Genomic DNA, 21,363 nt, shown 5'->3' with positions numbered 1-21,363 from the left:
CCCCCGCCCCAGGGCCTTCCAAGAAGTCCCGCCTCTTCAAGGGCGGTCCTTCCAGGAATGACACCGTGGCAGCGTCGACCAATCAGCACCTGCCAACCGCTGTGATGTCACTGCTCCCAGCGGCGGGGCCGGCTGCGGGTGCTTCCCCCAAGGCGCCGGCTCGCGGTGCTAAGGGGCAAAGCCAGAGGCTCCTGGGGGGGAGAGGAAGGACCAGCTCCCGGCGTGGAGACCAGGGACGAGCCCCCACTCGGCTCCCAGCCCTGGCCCCGGGGGGAGCAGGGGTTCTCCCCCTCACCACGGGCACAGCAGGCGGCACCGACTCCGCCGTGCAGGGTGATCCAGGCCCGGTGCCCTGCAGGGCTGCAGAGCAGCCACCTGGAGAAGCTGCCCTGGGACTCCTGGAGGAGAAGGCAACTGGTGGGATGGGGAGAGACAGAGCCTGGGCATGAGGTGGCGGCCTCGGCCCCGCGACCCTCACACCTGGGATGCCTCCCACCGCTCACGGCCTTTCTAAGCCACGGGACCGAGCCAGACGCCAGGCGGGAAGAGGTTAAAGGAAGGGAATGAATCCACAGCCTCAGCACTGCCCCCCAGCCCCACTCCCGGCCTGACCCGCCAGGGCTGGGATGCCACAACAGGGGGAAGAGGCACTAGTCCAGCGGCGGCTGGGGTGGGTCACGCCCGACTGGACTCGGAGAGCTCCAGGGAGCTGTTCTCCAAGGCCCCGTAACCGCCGAGCGGGATCATCTTCACGGCGCCGGCTGGGGCAGCGAGGAAGGGGCGGCGGGCGGCGAAGATCTGGCTGATCTCCACGAAGGTCTTGTTCTTGGTCTCGGGGATGACGAGGTAGACGTAGAGCGCCACCAGCACGCAGACCCCGCAGAACACCAGGTAGCAGAAGGCTCCGGCTGACATCTGGGGCAACGAGAGAACACGCTCAGCAGGGATTCCCAGCCGGCTCTGGCCTCCTGTCACAGCCGCACCGCCCCCGGGCCCACCTAGCACCCATCCCACCTCAGAGTGGCCCAGCCCACTCGCGCCCTTAGCCGTGTTCCCTGCCTCCCCCCACACTGGGGTATACCACCGCCCCACTGAGCCTTGGGCACCACCCCTTCAGCAGGGACTGGTGCCTGACCATTCTGGGGGAGGCTGGGCTTGTGGGTAAGATGCTGGGCCAGGACTCCGGAGACCCAGGTTCAAGGCCCTGATGCACGACAGACTCTATGCGTGACCATGGGCTAGTCACTTCGCCTCTCTGTCCCTCCATTCCCCATGTGCGCAATGGGGCACCGACACTGACCCACTGGACTGGCTGCCAGGAGAAATCCAGTCCCAGGGGCAAGGCCCTCACCCCACGGTGATGGGGACCAGGTAGGGCAAACCCACTAGAGAGGAAGGTGGAGCCTCCCCCATGATGTCCCTGACCAGTGGTTCAATCCTGCCCTTCAGAGGGACCCCATAGCACGAGACCACTCCCCCAGAGGATATTTTTCTTCACTCAAAAGATTAATGGTGACCAGCTGCTTAACACAATTATTATTAACAATGCAGGAAGGACCTCAGGCCAGAACTGGGAAGGAACAGGTTAAAGAGTATTTAGCTAAGTTGGAGGTATTCAAGTCAGCAGGGCCTGATGACATTCACCTCAGGGTACTTAAGGAGCTAGCGGAAGCAATCTTTGCCCTATTAGCTGCTATTTTTGAGAGAACTGAGGGAGGACGGAGGAAGTCCCAGAGGACTGAAGAAGGGCAAACATAGAACCTATCTTCAAAAAGAGGAACACAGAGGACCCGGGCAATTACAGACCAGTCAGCCTAACTTCAAGACCAAGAACAATACTGAACAAATTATTAAACAATCAGTTTTAAGCCCCCGGAGCATAGTAAGGTTATAAGGAATTGCCAGCATGGACTTTGTGACAGTCTACACCCCTGTGATAAATCTTGTACAAAGTATGGCTTGAAAGGTATAATTTGAAAACTCATAATTTGCTGATCATTATTGTTCTGGTAAAATGTGTATGGCAACATTGTATGTATAGTTATAAGATTCTACCATATGAACATAAGAACATAAGAATGGCCGTACCAGGTCAGACCAAAGGTCCATCTAGCCCAGTATCTGTCTACCGACAGTGGCCAATGCCAGGTGCCCCAGAGGGAGTGAACCTAACAGGCAATGATCAAGTGATCTCTCTCCTGCCATCCATCTCCATCCTCTGACGAACAGAGGCTAGGGACACCATTCTTTACCCATCCTGGCTAATAGCCATTTATGGACTTAGCCACCATGAATTTATCCAGTTCCCTTTTAAACATTGTTATAGTCCTAGCCTTCATAACCTCCTTAGGTAAGGAGTTCCACAAGTTGACTGTGCGCTGCGTGAAGAAGAACTTCCTTTTATTTGTTTTAAACCTGCTGCCTATTAATTTCATTTGGTGACCCCTAGTTCTTGTATTATGGGAATAAGTAAATAACTTTTCCTTATCCACTTTCTTAACATCACTCATGATTTTATAGACCTCTATCATATCCCCCCTTAGTGTCCTCTTTTCCAAGCTGAAGAGTCCTAGCCTCTTTAAATCTTTCCTCATATGGGACCCTCTCCAAACCCCTAATCATTTTAGTTGCCCTTTTCTGAACCTTTTCTAGTGCTAGAATATCTTTTTTGAGGTGAGGAGACCACATCTGTACACAGTATTCGAGATGTGGGTGTGCCATGGATTTATATAAGGGCAATAATATATTCTCAGTCTTATTCTCTATCCCCTTTTTAATGATTCCTAACATCCTGTTTGCTTTTTTGACCGCCTCTGCACTCTGCGTGGACATCTTTAGAGAACTATCCACGATAATTCCAAGATCTTTTTCCTTACTCGTTGTAGCTAAATTAGCCCCCATCATATTGTATGTATAGTTGGGGTTATTTTTTCCAGTGTGCATCACTTTACATTTATCCACATTAAATTTCATTTGCCATTTTGTTGCCCAATCACTTAGTTTTGTGAGATCTTTTTGAAGTTCTTCAGTCTGCTTTGGTCTTAACTATCTTGAGCAGTTTAGTATCATCTGCAAATTTTGCCACCTCACTGTTTACCCCTTTCTCCAGATCACTTATGAATAAATTGAATAGGATTGGTCCTAGGACTGACCCTTGGGGAACACCACTAGTTACCCCTCTCCATTCTGAGAATTTACCATTTATTCCTACCCTTTGTTCCCTGTCTTTTAACCAGTTCTCAATCCATGAAAGGACCTTCCCTTTTATCCCTTTTGGTATTGCTAAGACATGCTCTAAGTCTGGGGAACAGCCACAAACCAGTTCCTCAGACGCAAAAGGCTGGCCGATGCCTCAGCCAGGTGTCCACAAGATTAAATGGGCCATCACCTGGTTAAATGGCCATTCATTGGCAGGAAAGAGGGTGTGGGTGAAAAAAAATCTACAGCTTGACAAAGGAACAGCTTGCCATTCCCATCCAGACAGATTTTCTGTCTCCAGAATCTTGGCTGGAGACGACTCCCAAAGAAGAGGAGGATCTATAAGAAAGGAGTAGAAGTGAACTAAGTCGCCTCTACCTTTCTCTCTACCCATGGTATCAGCAATAGCTGAAGAAGAAGGAAGCAGGATTGGACTGGGGGAGACATCCTGCCTGGAAGGAGTTCCGCCAGTAGGACTGATGAGACACGTGAGAGTGACCTTTGCTTTGAATTCATTTAGTTCTGTTAAGTTTGGCATTAGCTGCATTTTCCTTTTATTTTCTTGAAACCAATTCTAACTTTTATGCCTCATTACTTGTGATCGCTTAGAATCTAGCTTTCTGCAGCTAATAAACTTGTTTTATTGTTTTATCTAAACCAACGTGTTTGAACTGCAGTGTCTGGGAAACTCTATTTGAGGTAGCAAGAATGGTGCGTGTGATTTTCTATTAATAAATGACAGACTTTATATGAGCTTGTATTGTGCAGGAGGATATGAGTCAGCAGTGGGCCCTTGTTGCCAAGAAGGCCAATGGCGTATTGGGCTGCATTAGTAGGAGCACTGCCAGCAGACTGAGGGAAGTGATCATTCCCCTCTATTCGGCACCGGTGAGGCCACATCTGGAGTATTGCGTCCAGTTTTGGGCCCCCCACTACAGAAAGGATGTGGACAAATTGGAGAGAGTCCAGCGGAGGGCAACAAAAATGATTAGGGGGCTGGGGCACATGACTTATGAGGAGAGGCTGAGGGAACTGGGCTTGTTTAGTCTGCAGAAGAGAAGAGTGAGGGGGGATTTGATAGCAGCCTTCAACTACCTGAAGGGGGGTTCCAAAGAGGATGGAGCTCGGCTGTTCTCAGTGGTGGCAGATGACAGAACAAGGAGCAATGGTCTCAAGTTGCAGCGGGGGAGGTTTAGGTTGAATATTAGGAAACACTATTTCACTAGGAGGGTGGTGAAGCACTGGAAGGAGGTGGTGGAATCTCCTTCCTTAGAGGTTTTTAAGGACAGGCTTGACAAAGCCCTGGCTGGGATGATGTAGTTGGGATTGGTCCTGCTTTGAGCAGGGGGTGGGACTAGATACCTCCTGAGGTCCCTTCCAACCCTGAGATTCTCTGATTCTATGGTGCTGGGCAGTACCAGACAGACATTTCTGGGGAAAGTCTGGGACTGGGAAGTGGCTGGTGCTGCTCTGCAGTGTAATTCGTGAGTGGCTGGCTACAGCACTCACACCGGGTACCTGGGACTCGGGAATGCTTTACATGCTGGAGGCTGCGTATGAGCAGGGCAGACCAGGAGCGGTAGCTCTCAGAGCAAAGCAGTGTAAAGGGCCCCCCAGGTTGTGTAACTGAGGGGACACCGCTATTCACTGGTCCAGATTGTACTCTGGGGAATGTCGCACTTTATAGTCAAGGAAAAATCATGCCCAGCCAACCTAGTTTCCTTCTGTGAAGGGTAACAGGCCTAGTGTATGGGGCAGGGGGGTGTAGCAGAAGTGATATAACTGGACTTCATCTCCTGCTGCAGTGAGTTCCTCAGGTTAACAACATGCTGCATGAGACAGTGTTTCATTGGGCTTGTTAAAAACTTGCTGCCTCTGATTTTGTCCTATTATTCCCTCATGCTCCTCCATCAGTCTGTATCCACCTCTCGTCTATGCGTGGGCTGTTAGCCATCTGGGGCAGGAACCATCTTCCCCTGTGCGTGGACAGCTCCTGGCACCCTGATCCCTGGCTGGGGCTGCTGGGTGCTACCCCAGGCCACATCCATGGCTGGTCCTTACCTGTAGGAAGGGGAAGACGAAGCCCACGGTGAAGTTGGAGAGCCAGTTCAGGGACCCCCCCACGATGTAGGCAGCGGGGCGGTGTGACTGCTTGAAGAGCTCCGCGGTCATCAGGAAGGGCACACCAGCTGGGGGGGCGAGAGGGGGGTTAAACTCCTCGCGTGCTGGCATGGGATCGCAATCCAGCAACTAGAGGGTTAACAGTCTCTGCGGCCGCCCATGAGGAGACCACGTGCCAATGGGCTCGAGTCCCACCGAGGCCTCTGGGCTGCAGCCGGTGGAGGGAGAGGGTGAAGAGCCTCAGTAGCCAGGTGCCAGCCTGGAGCCTGCCAGGAAAAGGCCAACGTGAAACCCGGGCTCTGGGGCGTGACTCCGGACTGAAAGGTGTACGAGTGATCTCAGAATCGGGACCCTTTCTATTCCTCCTGCCCCACTGCGGGTCCGGCAGCCTGCAGACCTGGCTGTTCACGTCTCTAGCTGCTGTGCAAGCGCCTTTCCGGGGCCGATAGGGGAGCAGCCCTGGGTGAGAAAACACAGGGGTTTGTCCAGCGACTGCGATCCCCAGCACGGCGCCCTGCCCTGCCCCACCCAGAACCAGACACGTCTCAGGCATCACACAGCCGCTGCCCCTTCCTGCCAGCCAGCGCCAGGCCAGTCCCTGGTAAAGGTGCCCTGGAGATTAACGGGCTCCAGCGAGAGAGAAGGTACAGGCCCGGGCTGCTGCAGGGCAAGCTTCCCCACCCCCCGCCAATGCACCGCACCTCAGCCCCGGAGCTGGGCCGCTCTGCTGAGGCTGATTGGGCTGGGGGGGGGGGGCGCTGGTCCAGAGAACCGGTCACAACCTGCTTGTTCTTCTGCAGAAAAATTTGACGAAAACAAAAAAATCTTTTTTATCAAAATTTTCCACTTAAAATTTTGATTTTTGGCCAAAATTCGAAAACTGAAATAATTCAATTTGCAAATTCCATCGCGTTGCCTTATGGGAGTTGTAGTACAGGTCTCTCATGTGCCCATTCTCCTCTGTAAGCCAGGTTCCCTTGTCAGACTCCATCTCCCATAACGCACCATGGTCTCACCTTTTGGAGGGCAGGTGGTGCATCTTGGGAGTCCCTGGCCATAGTGCACCATGGGAGATGTAGTCCAGCTGAAGACTTGAGCCCATAGAGGAGAAAGTGGACATGGGGCAACTGAACTGTAACTCCCATGAGACACCTGGGCAGGATTTCACAGCTGAAATAGTTTGGGTATCAGGTATTCCATTTGCTGATGGAAAATATAAATTTTGTGCAGAAAGCAGACGCTTTTCATGAAGTTTTGTTGTAGAAAATGCAATTTTTAGAGCTGGTAGAAATTTGTTTTTGATGGATCAGTTTGTTGTTGAAAAAGTTTTAGACTATATATATATATATATATATATATATATATATATAAAGACTATGTTATATTACATTTCAACATTATTGAACTGAAACATTTTGATAAGATGTTTTCGGTGTTTTCAAATACAACATTTTGGAATGGTTCAGAACCATTCCAACTTTTTAGCCCAATTCAGGACAAAAACAAATGTTATCAGAGGTTGGAATTTCCCGTGGGACGAAAATACTAATTTCTGATCAGCTCTACGAATTGCTGTTAAAAAACAGTTTTGATGGGAAATTTTTCATTGGCCCTATTTGTCCACCAAGAACTGGACTGAGACCACTTGTTCATTCCAGGTGAGGGCGGCTGGGCCCTGCTTACCTGTAGCTGGATTTGAACTGGCTACTTAAAGGTGAAAGACTGCATCCTATTACTGACCCTGTATCCAACCCCGTGGGGAAAGCAATTTGAAACATCTAGATACCACAAGAGATTAATTCAAACAATATTTCAAAAGAATTTACAAATACCATAGAGAAAAGGTGGGGCTTTATGCACCACTGCCATCTAGTGGGTGAACTCATAACTGTTCCACTGTGTGTCATCAGCCCAATACTGATGATAATTGAGGGAGATTCTCCTTTTGCTCAAGTGTTGGGGTCTGTGCTTTTGGAGCATGAGAGGCCGAGTTCTATACCCAGGGTTGCCCTGAAGCTCTGAGTAGCTAGGGGACTTTGGGTTTGTTGCAATATGTACAGTTATGATATTAACCATGATGGTTTGACCAGGACCTCCCAGAGTAGGAAAGCAGACATATGCGCCTCTTTAATAAAGATACTTAATGCAAAAAAATTTTGCATGGGGAGAAGCGGCCCCTGATGGACCGTTACTCACAGCTCGCCCGGAATAAATATATATATTTTAAATTCGATTCATCATTGTTTGTGAACAATGAGCCATTAAAATCCTAATTAAAGATGTAATTACAGCAAATAAATTCTGGGCTGAGAATGAATTATAGATCTGTTGGCAGCCCCACTCATACATCAGTCGGGTAAACCATTCCAGGCCTCGTTCATCATTTTTAGGGAGCTCTCACTTCCACGCTTATTTAAAGGCAGAAAACCACTCGCCTACTAAGCAAGTAAGAGAAGTTTATTAGCATGTGCAGAAGGGTCCTGAGGAGTTTGCTAAATGTAGGGGGGATATGGAGCAATGTAGGGGAGCAATCTTGTCACCACCCTCCCTGGATCTGGGTGTGTGAGGGTCTCATCCCAGGACCCTGCCTCCTTGGTCCCACCATTGGCCCGGCCACGTCTGCCATCTCATACCCTACCAGATCAAACCACTGGGCTACCAGTCCAGCCCGGTGCCCCCGACCGCGCTGTATCCAGCGCTGGTGGGTCAGTTCAATGGCCCGGTCCCCATCAGCGATGACACCTGATGCTTCAGAGGAAGGAAAATCCCGACCCTTCATGTATTTGGGCCATTGCTGAACCTGGGACGCTCCTTCCACCCAGTCCTGGCAATTCACTGGATTCCTGCAGCCGTCCCAGCCTGCTAGTCCAGTCTAAGGCTCTCTCCTTCCACACAGGTGCCCCTCACTCCCGACCCGCAGCCCCTGGCCATTCCAGCCAAGGGCTCTCCTCCAGCTCTGCCAGTGCCCCTCACTCCCGAGCCGCAGCCCCCGGCCATTCCAGCCAAGGGCTCTCCTCCAGCTCCCTCACTCCCGACCCACAGCCCCCGGCCATTCCGTTGTTTGTTTTAGAGAAGGGAGGGCCCCTGGCACCCACCTGGTCCCATACAGAAGCCAGCGATGATCCCGATGACGCAGGCGACGCTGAGGTAGCGCATCCAGGGCACAGTAGCCTGGGGAGGGAAGGTGCAGAAGCTGGAGGTGGCTGTACGGTGCTAGACTAACCGCCCAGTTACTGCCTCCTTGCAAAGCAAATGTGGGGAGCTGCTCTTTGGGAAACCGAAGGGCTGAGAGAGAGAAAACCAGCTGCAACGTGGCATGCAAAGTTCTCACACCGCTGTGCTGGTGCCCCTCAGTCCCGACCCGCAGCCCCCTGCTAGCCCAGCCCTGCCCGCCCAGCTGTGCTGGTGCCCCTCAGTCCCGACCCGCAGCCCCCTACTATCCCAGCCCTGCCGGTGCCCCTCAATCCTGACCCACAGCCCCCCCCCTCACACCCAGCTCTCTCCCGGCCTGCACCAGACACAAAGCGTCTTTGGCTAAAGAAGTTACTCTCTTGGTTCGAGCCCCGGAGCAGGATCCGGCCCCCGGCTGCCCTGCAGCGATGCCAGTGGGTTGCTCGGGCCTCAGGCCAATGTAACTCATCCCGAAGCAGCCAGCCCAGGAGCCCAGCCGACGGGCGCTGAGCGGGAGCCCAGCAGCGCTCACGGGGCGGGCACGGTACCCGGGACTAGCGCGCCGGCCCCGGCTGGCTCAGAGGGAGGTGCCAGGGCGAGGCGCCTCCCCAGCACTCCCGGGATGGGACGCGCCTACCTGCAGCACCAGAGCCAAGGTGATGCCAGCGCAGCAGAAGCCCATGAAGGAGAAGCCGATGATGATGAGCGGCCGCCGGCCCAGCTTCTCGATGGTGAAGCACTGCAGGGAAAGGCCGGCGGCCCGGGGCGCGTTAGCGGGAGAGGGTGTCAGACCCGCCAGCCCCCAAACCCTCCCCGCACCGGGCACAGAGCCACATGTACAACCAATAACGCGCAGACCCAGCTCTCATTGGCTGACTCAAGAGCTTGAGGGTGAGGGTGGGACACTTACCTGGTAACTGCTAGGACTCCTGGGTTCTTTTCCCAGCCCCGGGAGGAGGGGCACTGGCGGAGTCAGGACTCCTGGGTTCTTTTCCCGGCTCTGGGAAGGGGGGCAGGCTAGTGGGTAGAGCAGGGGGGCACTGGCAGAGTCAGGACTCCTGGGTTCTTTTCCCGGCTCTGGGAGAGGGGCAGGCTAGTGGGTAGAGCAGGGGGGCACTGGCGGAGTCAGGACTCCTGGGTTCTTTTCCTGGCTCTGGGAGGGGGGGGCAGGCTAGTGGGTAGAGCAGGGGGCATGGGCAGGCGAGGGCCTTGCATGTTGAAAGGGGACGGAGGAAGCCGCCTGTCCCCTTCACTCATGGGCTGGAATCCCAGGGCCCAGGGCAGAAGTGACCCGGAGCAGCGGGGCCCAGCTTGTCCCAGCCAGGCGTGAGCTGCCCCAAGTGCCCAGCGGACTCAGGCAGCAGCTCTGGGGCGCAGGGCGGGGAGCCCGTGCAGGAGCAGGGGGGATACTGACAGCAGAAGAAATGCTGGTCAGTTTAGACCCAATCCCAGCACGTCCGTCAGGGGCCGTTTGTGTCTGTGTCCCGGAACAATCGGCCCGACGGCGCCACCAGCCTGCTGAGCTCCTGCCGCCGGCTGGGCTGCCGGGACGCCGGAGGGGCCGGCGGGGCTGGTGGGAGGCCGGAGGGGCCGGCTGGGCTGCCGGAGGGGCCGGAGGGGCCGGCTGGCTGGTCGGGGGCCGGAGGGGCCGGCTGGGCTGCCGGGACGCCGGAGGGGCCGGCGGGGCTGGTGGGAGGCCGGGGGCTGGGGTCCCTGCTTGCCCAGGCCAGGCCACGTGGGGGCCGCCCGCCCGCCCGTCGAATCGAGCGCCCAGGGGCCGAGGGCTGCAAATCCGCCCAGCGCGGCGCTAACTCTCCGGCTCCGCGAGGCCTGGGGGGGGGGCGGGGAGCTGGTGGGGCCGGCTGGGCACTGAGGGGAAAAGCTGTAAACCAGCCCCCCAGCGACGGGCTCGGCCCACAGGGGTTAGCAGCAGCTGTTCCACTGAAGTCAGGAGAGCCAGAATGAGCCCTTGGGACCCCGTCCCCCAGCACCCCCCCACCCCCACCTCACCCAGTGTGACCCCTCCCCCACCTGCACCCCCACCTCACCCAGTGTGACTCCTCCCCCACCCCCACCCAGTGTGACCCCCTCCCCCACCTTCACCCCCACCTCACCCACTGTGACCCCTCCCCCCACCAGCACCCCCCAACCTCACCCACTGTGACCCCTCCCCCACCTGCACCCCCGTCACCCCCTCTCCCCCAGTCCCACCTCCTGTCTCCCAACTCACCTCCTGTGACCCCGCCCCCATGCCCCAGCCCAGCCAGTGTGACCCCGGTTAGCCCTGCTCAGTGGGGTCACGCAGCCCCCCCATGTCGCTGGGGCCGTGGCAGCACTTACGCCGAGCAGGCCGGCCAGCACCTCGATGGCGCCTGTGCCCACGGTGGTGTAGGGGATCTCGGGGCCCGGGATGCCGGCGTGCTGGAAGATGGTGTTGGTGTAGAACCAGATCTGCGGGTGGGAGGAGCAGGGGGGTGAGCGGCAGGGCTGGGGGGGAGAGGCCCCCACAGGAACCTGGAACCCCTGGGGGCTCTGGCCATGGCACCGCGGGAGCCCCCGGTCGCCGGTTCAAAGCCTGGCTCAGGACGGGACCGAAGGCTGTTCCGGCCCCGGGGCGCTCGCTGGCTCTGGAGTGAGACGAACTGGGGGGGGGGCTCGGCCTAGCTCCTCCTGGGCCAGGGTCCCCATGGCAGGAACCTGCTGCATGATCAGCGCGGCCATTTCCCTGCGAGGCCAAGGGGCCGAGGGGCCAGGAGGCTCTGGGAAGACAGGAGCCCCTCCATGGGGGGAGCTCCCCTCCGGTGGGGGGGGGGGCTGGGGGAGCTCCCCTCCAATGCAGGAGGTGTGGAGGGGGGGCTGGGGGAGCTCCCCTCCAGGGCATGGCCTGGCAGCACTTACCGCATCGATCCCCGAGAGCTGCATGCCCATGTTGATCACCACCACGGAGAGGGTCTGCCAGCGCACGGAGCCGTCCCGCAGGAGCTGCCAGATGGAGATGGTCTCCAGGGAGGAGAGCGAGCGCTGCTCCTCCCACATCTCCTCCAGCACGTCCCGCACGTCGTCCTGCCCCAGGAACCAGCGCAGCGCTGGGGAGAGCGGAGCAAAGCTCGGGCACTGGGCTGGGACTCAGGAGATCTGGGCTCAATTCCCCGCTGGGCGCCCCTGGGCCTCAGCTCCCCTCTGAACTGGCCCTGCCCTGCCCCATCGGGGGGTGAGGCTGGAGCCAGGAGGGTGGGAGGCGCCCCGACACTACGGTGATGGGCCCTCGGAAAGCCTGGAGAGGTCAGCAGGCAGGACCCTTCCCGGGAGGGGCGAGGCAGCGTGCCGAACGGAGTCAGCAGAGCTGGAGCTGATTTGCACCAGCACAGAATCTGGCCCGGGGGGCTCTTGGGCCTGCAGGTGCAGGATCTTGTGTCTCTTTGGGATTCGGGACAGGGTAGGACACAGTAAGACCTAATCCCCCTCCCCCGGTTCCGGGAGCAGCCTGGCCCTATGGGATACGTCAGCCACCCCCCTGCCAGGAGGGCTCCGCTCACCATCCGTGGCCCCCCGGACGTTGTTCTTCTCAATCAGCAGGTAGCGGGGGCTCTCGGGGAACCAGTGGAGCAGCAGGAGCTGCAGGGAGGCTGGAATGACCACCAGGGACAGGAAGAGAGGCCAGTATCCATCCTGCAACGAGCCAGGCAGGGCGATGGGGCCTGGGGGGCGGCGAGGGGGGAGCCCGAGCACCAGGGGGCTGGGCAAAGCTAAAGAGATGCAGGCTGAATACCAGGAGCCAGCTGCTGGCTGGGCAATGGCATGGGGCTGGGGGGCCACCACCTGGGGTGGCCCGAGGGCAGGAAGGGACCTCGAGAGGTGGTCTAGGCCGGTGCCCTGCGCTCAGGCAGGACCAAGTCAACCCAGACCACCCCTGAGGGGTGTTTGTCCAACCTCCGTCCTAGACGCCTCCAGCGATGGGACTTCTCAACCTCCCTCGGGGGCCTATTCCAGAGCTTTACCTTTGAGTTGGAAGGTTTCCCTCTGGTCTCCAGACTACATATGCCCAGTTTTTTAACCTTTCCTTACTAATGATCTGGATGATGGGATGAATTGGACCCGCAGCAAGTCTGCAGATGACACTAAGCTGGGGAGAGAGGTAGATACACTGGAGGGGAGGGATAGGGTCCAGAGGGACCTAGACAAATTAGAGGATTGGGCCAAAAGAAACCTGATGAGGTTCAACAAGGACAAGTGCAGAGTCCTGCTCTTAGGATGGAAGAATCCCAGGCATTGCTACAGGCTGGGGACCGACGGGCTAAGGAGCAGTTCTGCAGGAAAGGACCTGGGGGTTACAGTGGATGAGAAGCTGGATATGAGTCAGCAGTGCGCCCTTGTTGCCAAGAAGGCCAATGACATATTGGGCTGTATTAGTAGGGGCATTGCCAGCAGATCGAGGGACGTGATCATTTCCCTCTATTCGGCACTGGTGAGGCCACACCTGGAGTATTGTGTCCAGTTTTGGGCCCCCCACTATAGAAGGGATTTGGACAAATTGGAGAGAGTCCAGCGGAGGGCAACAAAAATGATTAGGGGGCTGGAGCACATGACTTATGAGGAGAGGCTGAGGGAACTGGGGTTATTTAGTCTGCAGAAGAGAAGAGTGAGGGGAGATTTGATAGCAGCCTTCAACTACCTGAAGGAGGGTTCCAAAGAGGATGGATCTAGACTGTTCTCAATTGTACCTGATGCCAGAACAAGGAGCAATGGTCTCCAGTTGCAGTGGGGGAGGTCTAGGTTGGATATTAGGAAAAACTATTTCACTAGGAGGGTGGTGAAGCGCTGGAATGGGTTACCTAGGGAGGTGGTGGAATCTCCTTCCTTAGAGGTTTTTAAGGCCCGGCTTGTCAAAGCCCGGGCTGGGATGATTTGGTTGGTGTTGGTCCTGCTTTGAGCAGGGGGTTGGACTAGATCCCTCCTGAGGTCCCTTCCAACCCTGAGATTCTATGATTCTAATGTCTAACCTAAATCTCCCCTGCTGTGGATTAAGCCCATTGCGTCTTGTCCTGCCTTCAGTGGACACGGAGAACAATTGATCCCGTCCTCTTGATACCAGCCCTTCACAGATGTGCAGGCTGGTCTCACATCCCCCTCAGCCCTTGTCTCCAGACTACACATGCTCAGGTTTTTAACCTTTCCTCAGAGGTCAGCGTTTCCAAACCTTTGATCCTTTCTGCTGCTCTCCGCTGGACTCCCCGTCTTTCTTAAAGTGCGGCACCCAGAACTGGACATGACTCCAGCCGGGTCGGACGTCTGGCCCTCTGCTTAATACTCCTGGTCGGATATTAGCCTCTTTGGCAGATCCACTGTCACCCTGAGATCCCTGCCACAGCAGCCCGGCCGCCGAGCCAGGCGGTCCCCGTTCGTAGCTGTGCATTTGATTTTTCCTCCCCAAGCACAGTGCTTTGCACAGCGGACACGGGACCCTGGAGAACCCCAGGAGACACCCCCATCCCTCACCCCTCTCCCGCAGGGTCAGAGCTCACTGGGAGCAGGCTGGGGGCTAGGAGGAAGCAGCCGCGTTTCAGGAGCGCTTCAGCAGCACCGACCTCCCCCAGCAGCTCCGGCAGGCCCAGGACTTGAGCGGAGAAGACCCCCAGGCAGATGAAGATGCTGGGCACCAGGCCCAGGAAGCCGCGCAGGTTCTTGGGGGCGATTTCTCCCAGGTACATGGGCACCACGCTGAGACAGATGCCTGGGGCGGAGGAGGAGACACACGGGATGTGGGGGTGCGGGGAGAGAAAACTGGAGTCACGTTGGGCAATAGGCAGTGCACCCCCTGGATCCCCACTAGACTGGGCTCCAGCCAAGCTCCCCTCCTCCCAGAATGCCCTGGGGCTGGCTGCTCAATCCCGGGACACCCCTCTTGGTCATGAGCCACTTTGGTCCCCAGGAGGGCACCAGCGATGGGTGCAGCCCCAGGGGGTCTGTTCTCCCCCCGGTGCTGCCCGTGCTGAGACAGCGCAATTCTGCAGCAGCCCAACCCCTGCGGGACGGAGCCGCGGCCACATGCATGTCTGGGCTGGCACCTGCGGTTCCCGTTCCTGCCGCAGAGGGAGCTGCAGACCCGCCCTGCGCTGGGCCAGTGCCCAGGCGAGTATGGCTGGGTGCCGGAGCCAGGCAGAGCCCCGGGGCAGGCGGTTACCTGAATGCAGCCCCGTGACGAAGCGGCCGATGATGACCATCTCGGGCGATTGCAGGTAGCGGCTGAAGCCCATCAGGACGCCGGCCAGGAAGACGAGCAGCGTGCTCCGCACAAGGGTGCCGTTCCTAGCAGGGGGGGCAGGCAGGACGTCAGCCCCCCGCCTGGCACGGGCCCCTCCCTTCTGCAGGGCGTGACGCCCCCCGCAGGACACTCCGTGTTTTCTCTTCCTCCCTCCACCCAGCCATTCCCCTCTCTTCTCCATCCCTGGGGAGCTTGGGGGGGGGGCATTCCTGGCAGCTCTCCCTGCCCCCATAAGAGTGGGGCATGTGTCAAGCTGGCTTCCCCTCTCCTCTCCCCCTGGCAGGACTTAATGCTGCTGGCTCCGTTTGCTGGGCGTCCCCCTGCTCCATCTGGTCTAGAGGCGGGCACCCCATGACTGGCACCCGGGCAGACAAACCACCGTCCTCCCCCTGCTTCCTCTAGCTGGGCTACGGGTGCACCCCCTGTCCCGCCCCCCTCCCGCCCCCGTCTTACCTCCCGTATCGAGTCACGAGCATCCCCACCGGAAAGGAGCCCACCAGCCCCCCCAGGGCGAAGACCGAGACGGTCAGCGAGTACATGACGGTGAGCAGGTCCTGGCTCGGGCTCTGCCCGTAGCGCTGGGACCAGGTGGCGTTGTAGAAGGCCTTTATGTGCTGCAAGGCAGAGAGACGGGGGCTAGCAGAGCGGGGTGCCCACAGCACAGCAGACCCCCCCAGCTGCTTGGATTGCCGGCCCTCTGGGGTCTTTGTACGTGTCTGTAACACACCCAGCTCCTGATCGCTTCAGGGCTTCCTCTCCCAACACCGCAGAGAGCCGGTCCCACTTCCCCTCACCCGGGAGCGGCTTGAAGTGCTGGACTTTGTGGGGCGGGAAATCTCAACATTTCAAACTTCGCTTCTGTTCTGAACCGGGAATGAAAACGGCCAATTTCAAAATGTCCCGCGCCAGGGGATTGTGGGAAATATGGCGTTTCGGGTCCGTCGAAACCTCCCATTTCAGCAACGCCACAAACTTCCCTTCCAAGTTCTTTTCTATTGTCCGCACCCCTGTGGGATTTCAAACCAAAGTGCTGTTTCCAGCTGACCAATGAAACGGGCCGGTCCGGCGAGGTCAACGTGAACAGTCCGACACGGTTTGTTCCCAGTGAAACATCGTCAGAAAGGACACGTTTCCCCGGGGAAGTTTAGATTTCGACAAAACGGCAAAAACGTTCTACTGGGAAATCTTCAACCAGCTCTGCCTCTCCCTGTGCCGGGGGTCTGGGTTACCAAGCCCCCCCCCCCCCGATCTGACACCACAAAGCTTTGTGATCCGACCCGTTAGCACCAGCACGAGAACTTCCCAAAGGTCATTTGTATGGGGCGGTTGTATGGTACGTTGGGCAGTAAAGATCCCATGGGGCGTTTCTTCAGAGTCGGGGTGTGAGCAGGGCACCCTCCTGGCTCAGGTGATCCCATCCTGATCCCCTCATTCCCCTCTGCAGCGTCACCCGGATGCTGCCTCTCTTTTCACGCTCCTAGAAATACTGTTAGGATATAGATATTCAGGCCTGTCTGCAAAGGCCTACACTTTAAGAACTTAGGTGTATTCTTATCACTTAGCTAGTTATAGAGGTATAAAAGAAAGAATAAAAAAATCACTGTCTGTCTGTGTAATGGCCTTCTCTTACTGTGACAGTCTAAGGCCTGGTTCTTCAGCTAAGCAGCAGAGGCAGCCATAAACTGGGAAATGTACGGTCACATCCTCACATTCCAAACTAGTCACATTGAAATCAGGCAATCTGGGGCTGTTGGGAAGGTGATTCGATCTATCACCTCCAGAGAAAGGAAAGAGCCTAGAACACGTAGAAGGAAATGTAGTTTGATAGTTTTCTGTCTGGTAAGAACTCACTTATCAATCGACACAGCTGGAGAACCCTTATGTCTGTATAGATGTAGTTGTGAAATCCTCACTTCTGTGTTGTTTTGTATGTTTATTTGCATGGTCTCTGTCTGGTTCTGTGATTGTTTCTGTCTGCTGTATAATTAATTTTGTTGGGTGTGAACCAATTAAGGTGGTGGGGTATAATTGGTTAAATAACCATGTTACAAGATGTTAGGATTGGTTAGACAGATTTCAGTAAAATGATTGGTAAATTTGGGGCAAACAGGAAGTAAGTTGGGATTCGAAAATAAGGAAAAAGGAACTTGAATTTAAGCTTGCTGGAAGTTCATCCCAATAAACATCGAATTGTTTGAACCTTCGGACTTCGGGTGTCGTTGCTCTGTTCATGCGAGAAGGACCAGGGAGTATGAGAGTGAAGGAATAAGCTCTCTAACAAATACCCCAGAGGTGGCTACACCCCGGTCAGTAAAATTCACCTGCCTGCCGGAGACCCGCTGGGTCAAGGTATCTGCCGAGCCTAGGATTTCCCAGTCCGGGGAGGTGGCGACTTTCCCCCGCAAAGACAGACGGACAGACGGACACAGCTCTTACCACGGCCGGCGAGTTCACCACTGCCAGGTTGTAGCCGTAAAGCAGGGAGGAGCCGAAGGAAGCCAGCAGGGTGGCGGCGAGCAGCGGAAAGGTGAGGTGCTGGGAGAGAGGAGACACACGAGCAGAACGGGGTCAGAGCAGCCCCGGCAGGAGGGGGAAGACGGTGGAGCCATGAGCTGCTCCCTCCGCCCCGGGGAGCTGCGTCCAGCCCCTCTCAAGTGAGATGAGCTGCAGGGGTCTCATCTCTCCACCCGTGTGCGCCCAGCACAGGAGCTCCTGCCTGCAGCATGGGGGGCACCTGGCTCCCGCTCGGCCCAGGGGAAGGGCAGCGAGGAGGAAAGAGAAGCAGCTGGAGCTCCAGCCCCACCGCCAGGCGAGCGTCCCTGGCCAGGTGGGACACGCAGCTGGCCCCAGCAGTGAAAACCGGATGCTCCCATGCACCCAACGCGGCTCCAGCCTCCCCTGCGACACCCGGCAGCCCGGCTGGAGAGCCCCTGCTACCCAGGCAGCGCCTTGGCCCCCAGCCCAGCAAGCTCCCCTGCCCCATAAGCTCAGTCCCGGGTCCCATGCGAGGCTCTGGCTTGGCCCTGCAGGCCCGTCGTGGGCTGGGCTCTCGGGGACTCTAGTAACGGAGCTCTCAGCGGTGCTGCAATGTTCAGCCGCGGGCTGGCGCCGTGTGTGACGGACGTGGGGGTGGAGCCGGGGCAGGCCCAGGCTATTACAGACACAAACGTGTCTCTCCCCCCCACAGACGTCGGTGCAATAAAAGCCATTCCCTCCCCCCACCGTGTCTCCCTCATAGCGTCTCCGAGCACGCAGCAGCCCGGCCTGAAAGAACCCGGGGTCTCTCGCTGGGATGGACGCCAGGCATCAGTCCACATCGGACACGCCACGTGGCGGCAGAAGTAAAGGCGCCTCGTGGGTGGAGAACAGAAAGAGGAGAGCAGCAGCAAAGGCTGCCAGTGGAAGGGGGGGAGCCCCAAAGGTGGATGGATGCCCCCAGAGAGCCACTCGTCCAGGGCCCAGAGAGCCGCACGTCCGACTGGACCTGCACCCTCCAAGATTTCACCCTGCAGCTGAACTCCAGCAGAAACGGAAGCCATCCCTGTCCGCCCGTCAGCCTACGCTGCGGAGAGCAGGCAGGGCCCGTCTTTAATCTTTCCCCTTCACCGAAGTCAGTGGCAAAGCGGCCTGCGAAATGGCTCCGGCTGGGTTTGATGCACACTTTGTACCTCAGAGAGCCGGGGTGTCCGGGCTGGAGAATTCAGCCACCAGGGCAGCTGTTCTCAGGTAACTGCCCACAGCTTTGCTGAAAGCCGCAGGGCCCAGCACCGCTGGCCAAGGAACCGCAGGCGCTGGAGAAAGGGCAGGACGGAGCTGGGCTGGGGGTTCACGTACCAGCTGGAACTCAGCAGATCTGAGCGCCAATCCCAGCCGTGTGTAACCTGTTACGGGTCAGACGAGAACTGGGGTCCCCCTGCAAGGTGCAAAGACGCCCTGGGGTGACCAGGGGCAAGTCAACGTCTCTGAGCCTCACTCCCCTTTCTGTACAATGGGGCTCACCTACCTTGTGTCTGTCTGGTCAATGGTGATGGGACTCTCCTGGGGCCCCTGGGCAGGGACTGTTGTATGTACAGGCCCTAGCACAAAGGGCCCCAATTTAATTCTTAGCCTTACCATGGCAGCTGGGAGCCGCAGGCAGAGCCCAGGACGCCCTCGCGCCGGGTGCCGGATGGACACAGAGCAAAAAGAAGGGGCCCTAGGAGCTTCCAATCATAGACACAAGACAACAGATGGCAGCAGCCGGGGGGGGGGAGGGGGCATGAGGAAACAAGGAGACAATGTTAGTCAGCAAGACAGACAGCGGGCCCCGCTCACCAGCCAGTGTTTGGTGGGCGTCCCGGCACAGGAGAGCTGTGAGGGGAGGTTGGAGGGGGACGGTGCTTTGCAGACATTTGCAGGGAGAATGGGGGGTGTCCAGGGCAGATGGGAGGCCAGCGGCGCCAGCTCCGTAGCCAGTGGGAGATGCCAGGCCGGATGGGCACTGCCAGGGAAAGGCCTGGCCATTGAGGTGTTTGATGTAATAGAAAAGGGGGGTCCCCGTGGAGAGACGCCAGGTGAGGGGTGACCCGGTGAAAGCGCCGGGCTGGGAGCGGGATCTTTGCAGCAGCAGTTTGAACGAATCCACGGGGGCAAGAGGGCGCTGGGCCAGGCCAGAGAGACGGCTGGGGCAAGAATCGAGCGGCGAGAGGAGGAGAACCCGGCCAAGCGTTTCGCTGTGTGGACGGCTGGGCAGCGCCGTATCTTGGAGATATTCTGCAGAAAGAATCAGCACGGCCTAGCCAGAGCCTGGGCCTGAGGACATAGGGCCTGATCCAGTCTGAATGTGCCTGAGCTTCAACGTCCAGCCATTGGATCGTGTTAGCACCGTCACCCTTACCTAGTCCCTCACCCGTTCAGCGCCATCCCACCGCTGCCACCACGCTGGCCCTTCCATGCCCCCCTGCCAGGGGAGCGCAGCTGCAGCCCACCCCCCATATGCCACCTAGCACAGGCCGGGTCTGTTCTGCGACAGGAGCCGGGCAGCCCTTGGAATCGTTTCCAAACCCCGGCGCTTACGTATTCAGAGCCACCGGCTCTTCTAAGTTGGGCCGTTTCTGCAGACGCCCCATTTGCCTTCTGAGGGGCTTTGCAGCCAGATCTCAGCAGCGAGCGCACTGGCTGGCCTAGCCCTGGAAAACTGGCACCGAAGGGCTTCGTTTGGACACGTGGCTGGATAATCGCAGCGTGTGCCCCACGGCCTCTGCCCGTCTCTCAGCTTCTCCACCTAGACCGGTGGCTCTCAACCTATGTACCATTGTGGGCCGCATCCAATACCAGCCGTACGGCCCTGAGGACATCATACGGGCCACAGGCTGAGAACCACTGACCGGGCAGCGCCCGCTGGCCTCTGCCCGAAAACGCCGCCTCTCTCCCAGTCTCTCTCTCGCTGGGCATTTTCCAGCCCCTCGTCCCCACCCCCCAGGGTTTCTCCTGCCCCGTTTCCATCTCTCTGCCTCAGCTCCACGGCTCTGCAGCCTTCCCGCCGGGGGGGGGGGGGGAGAACTGGGCCTCCCTCTGGCCCTTTGTGGAGAAGCCCAAAAGTTGGGGTGAGGGGGGGGTCCCTTGTCTGACTCGGCCTGGCTGAAAGGGGGGGCGATGCCAATGGGGCTGGGGGAGGGGGAGGTGCAGAGAGCAGGAGGGGTGGGGAAGAGGGAGCAAGTTCCCTCAGCTGCCACTTTTAACCCCCTCGCCCCAGGTCTAGCCAGGCCCATCCCCACGTGCCAGCAGCTGGGGGTGTGACCGGGGGCTGCACCGCCTCTGGGGAGCGTCCTGCTTCGGCCGGGGGCTGTGCGAGGGGGGGGGGTCCCCTCACTGTGCAGGAGAGTGGGGTTTGCTCACTGCTCCCCAAGGAGGCCAGGCAGAACCGGGGAGCAGGGGCAGTAATACAGGGTTTGTTCCCAAGTTGGGTGAGATTGGGGGTCCCCACTGGCTGAACCTCGCTTTTCTGGGGACCTTCCCGGCATGGGCCTGCAGCGCCCCCAGCCCAGCCCTCACCTGCCTGGGAGGCTCCTGTGCAAAACTGCCTAGTGATCCCCCGGAGCAGCAGCTTCTCCTTAGTGCCACTGCTTCCTGAGCACAAGCAAAACCCCCCGGGAGACGGCTCAGTATCGGCCCTGGCTCCTAGCAGTGCCGGGTCTGCCTCAGCATTGCACAGAGTCCACCGCAAAGACGGGACTGGAACCCAGGAGCCCCCCCCGCTCCCCGCCCCACTCTAACCACTAGACACCACTCCCTTCCCAGAGCTGGGATAGAACCCAGAGTCCTGACAAATTGAGATCTCCCCCCCGCACACCCTCTTGGACCCATACCCCCCCCAACCCTCAAAGCAGCCGGCCGGGGGGTTATGCCAGCAAAGCGGCCGACACCCCCGCGCTGCCCCGGCCCGAGGAACGGTAGCTTGGCCAAGTCGCGTGCAGACCTAATCCCCCTAATCCCGCCCGGAATGCCGGCCGGGGCAGCCGGCCGGGGCAGAGAGCCTGGGGGGAGGCAGCGGGAGGGATCCCCCCACCCCCAGCCGAGTCACTCACCCCGGTGACCCGTCGGTGGCCGCGCAGGGCCGGTTTCCCCTCCAT

General features: G+C 58.1%; 1 protein-coding gene across 1 annotated transcript; it reads right to left on the bottom strand.

Annotated features, from left to right (window-relative positions):
- Positions 1–431: 431 nt before the first annotated feature.
- Positions 432–21,363, bottom strand: LOC123374805 (solute carrier family 2, facilitated glucose transporter member 9-like). The gene is made up of 12 exons (XM_045025106.1): positions 21,319–21,363; positions 17,189–17,287; positions 15,206–15,366; positions 14,672–14,796; positions 14,076–14,221; positions 12,027–12,159; positions 11,389–11,576; positions 10,831–10,941; positions 9,128–9,229; positions 8,415–8,490; positions 5,260–5,387; positions 432–915 (listed from the first exon to the last, which is right to left on the bottom strand). Exons 1-12 carry the CDS (start codon positions 21,361–21,363, stop codon positions 676–678), a joined length of 1,554 nt encoding a protein of 517 aa, XP_044881041.1. The 3' UTR covers positions 432–675.

Source organism: Mauremys mutica, chromosome 7, assembly GCF_020497125.1.
Source record: "Mauremys mutica isolate MM-2020 ecotype Southern chromosome 7, ASM2049712v1, whole genome shotgun sequence".
NCBI lineage: Eukaryota > Metazoa > Chordata > Testudines > Geoemydidae > Mauremys > Mauremys mutica.
This window is presented reverse-complemented; position numbering and strand designations above follow the sequence as displayed.

Coding starts and splice junctions, on each gene's coding strand:
- LOC123374805 (XM_045025106.1), bottom strand. CDS start 21,363: ATGGAGGGGAAACCGGCCCTGCGCGGCCACCGACGGGTCACCGGG. Junction 17,288..21,318: donor GCCACCGACGGGTCACCGGG/GTGAGTGACTCG, acceptor CCTCTCTCCCAG/CACCTCACCTTTCCGCTGCT. Junction 8,491..9,127: donor CCTTGGCTCTGGTGCTGCAG/GTAGGCGCGTCC, acceptor TTCCCTCCCCAG/GCTACTGTGCCCTGGATGCG.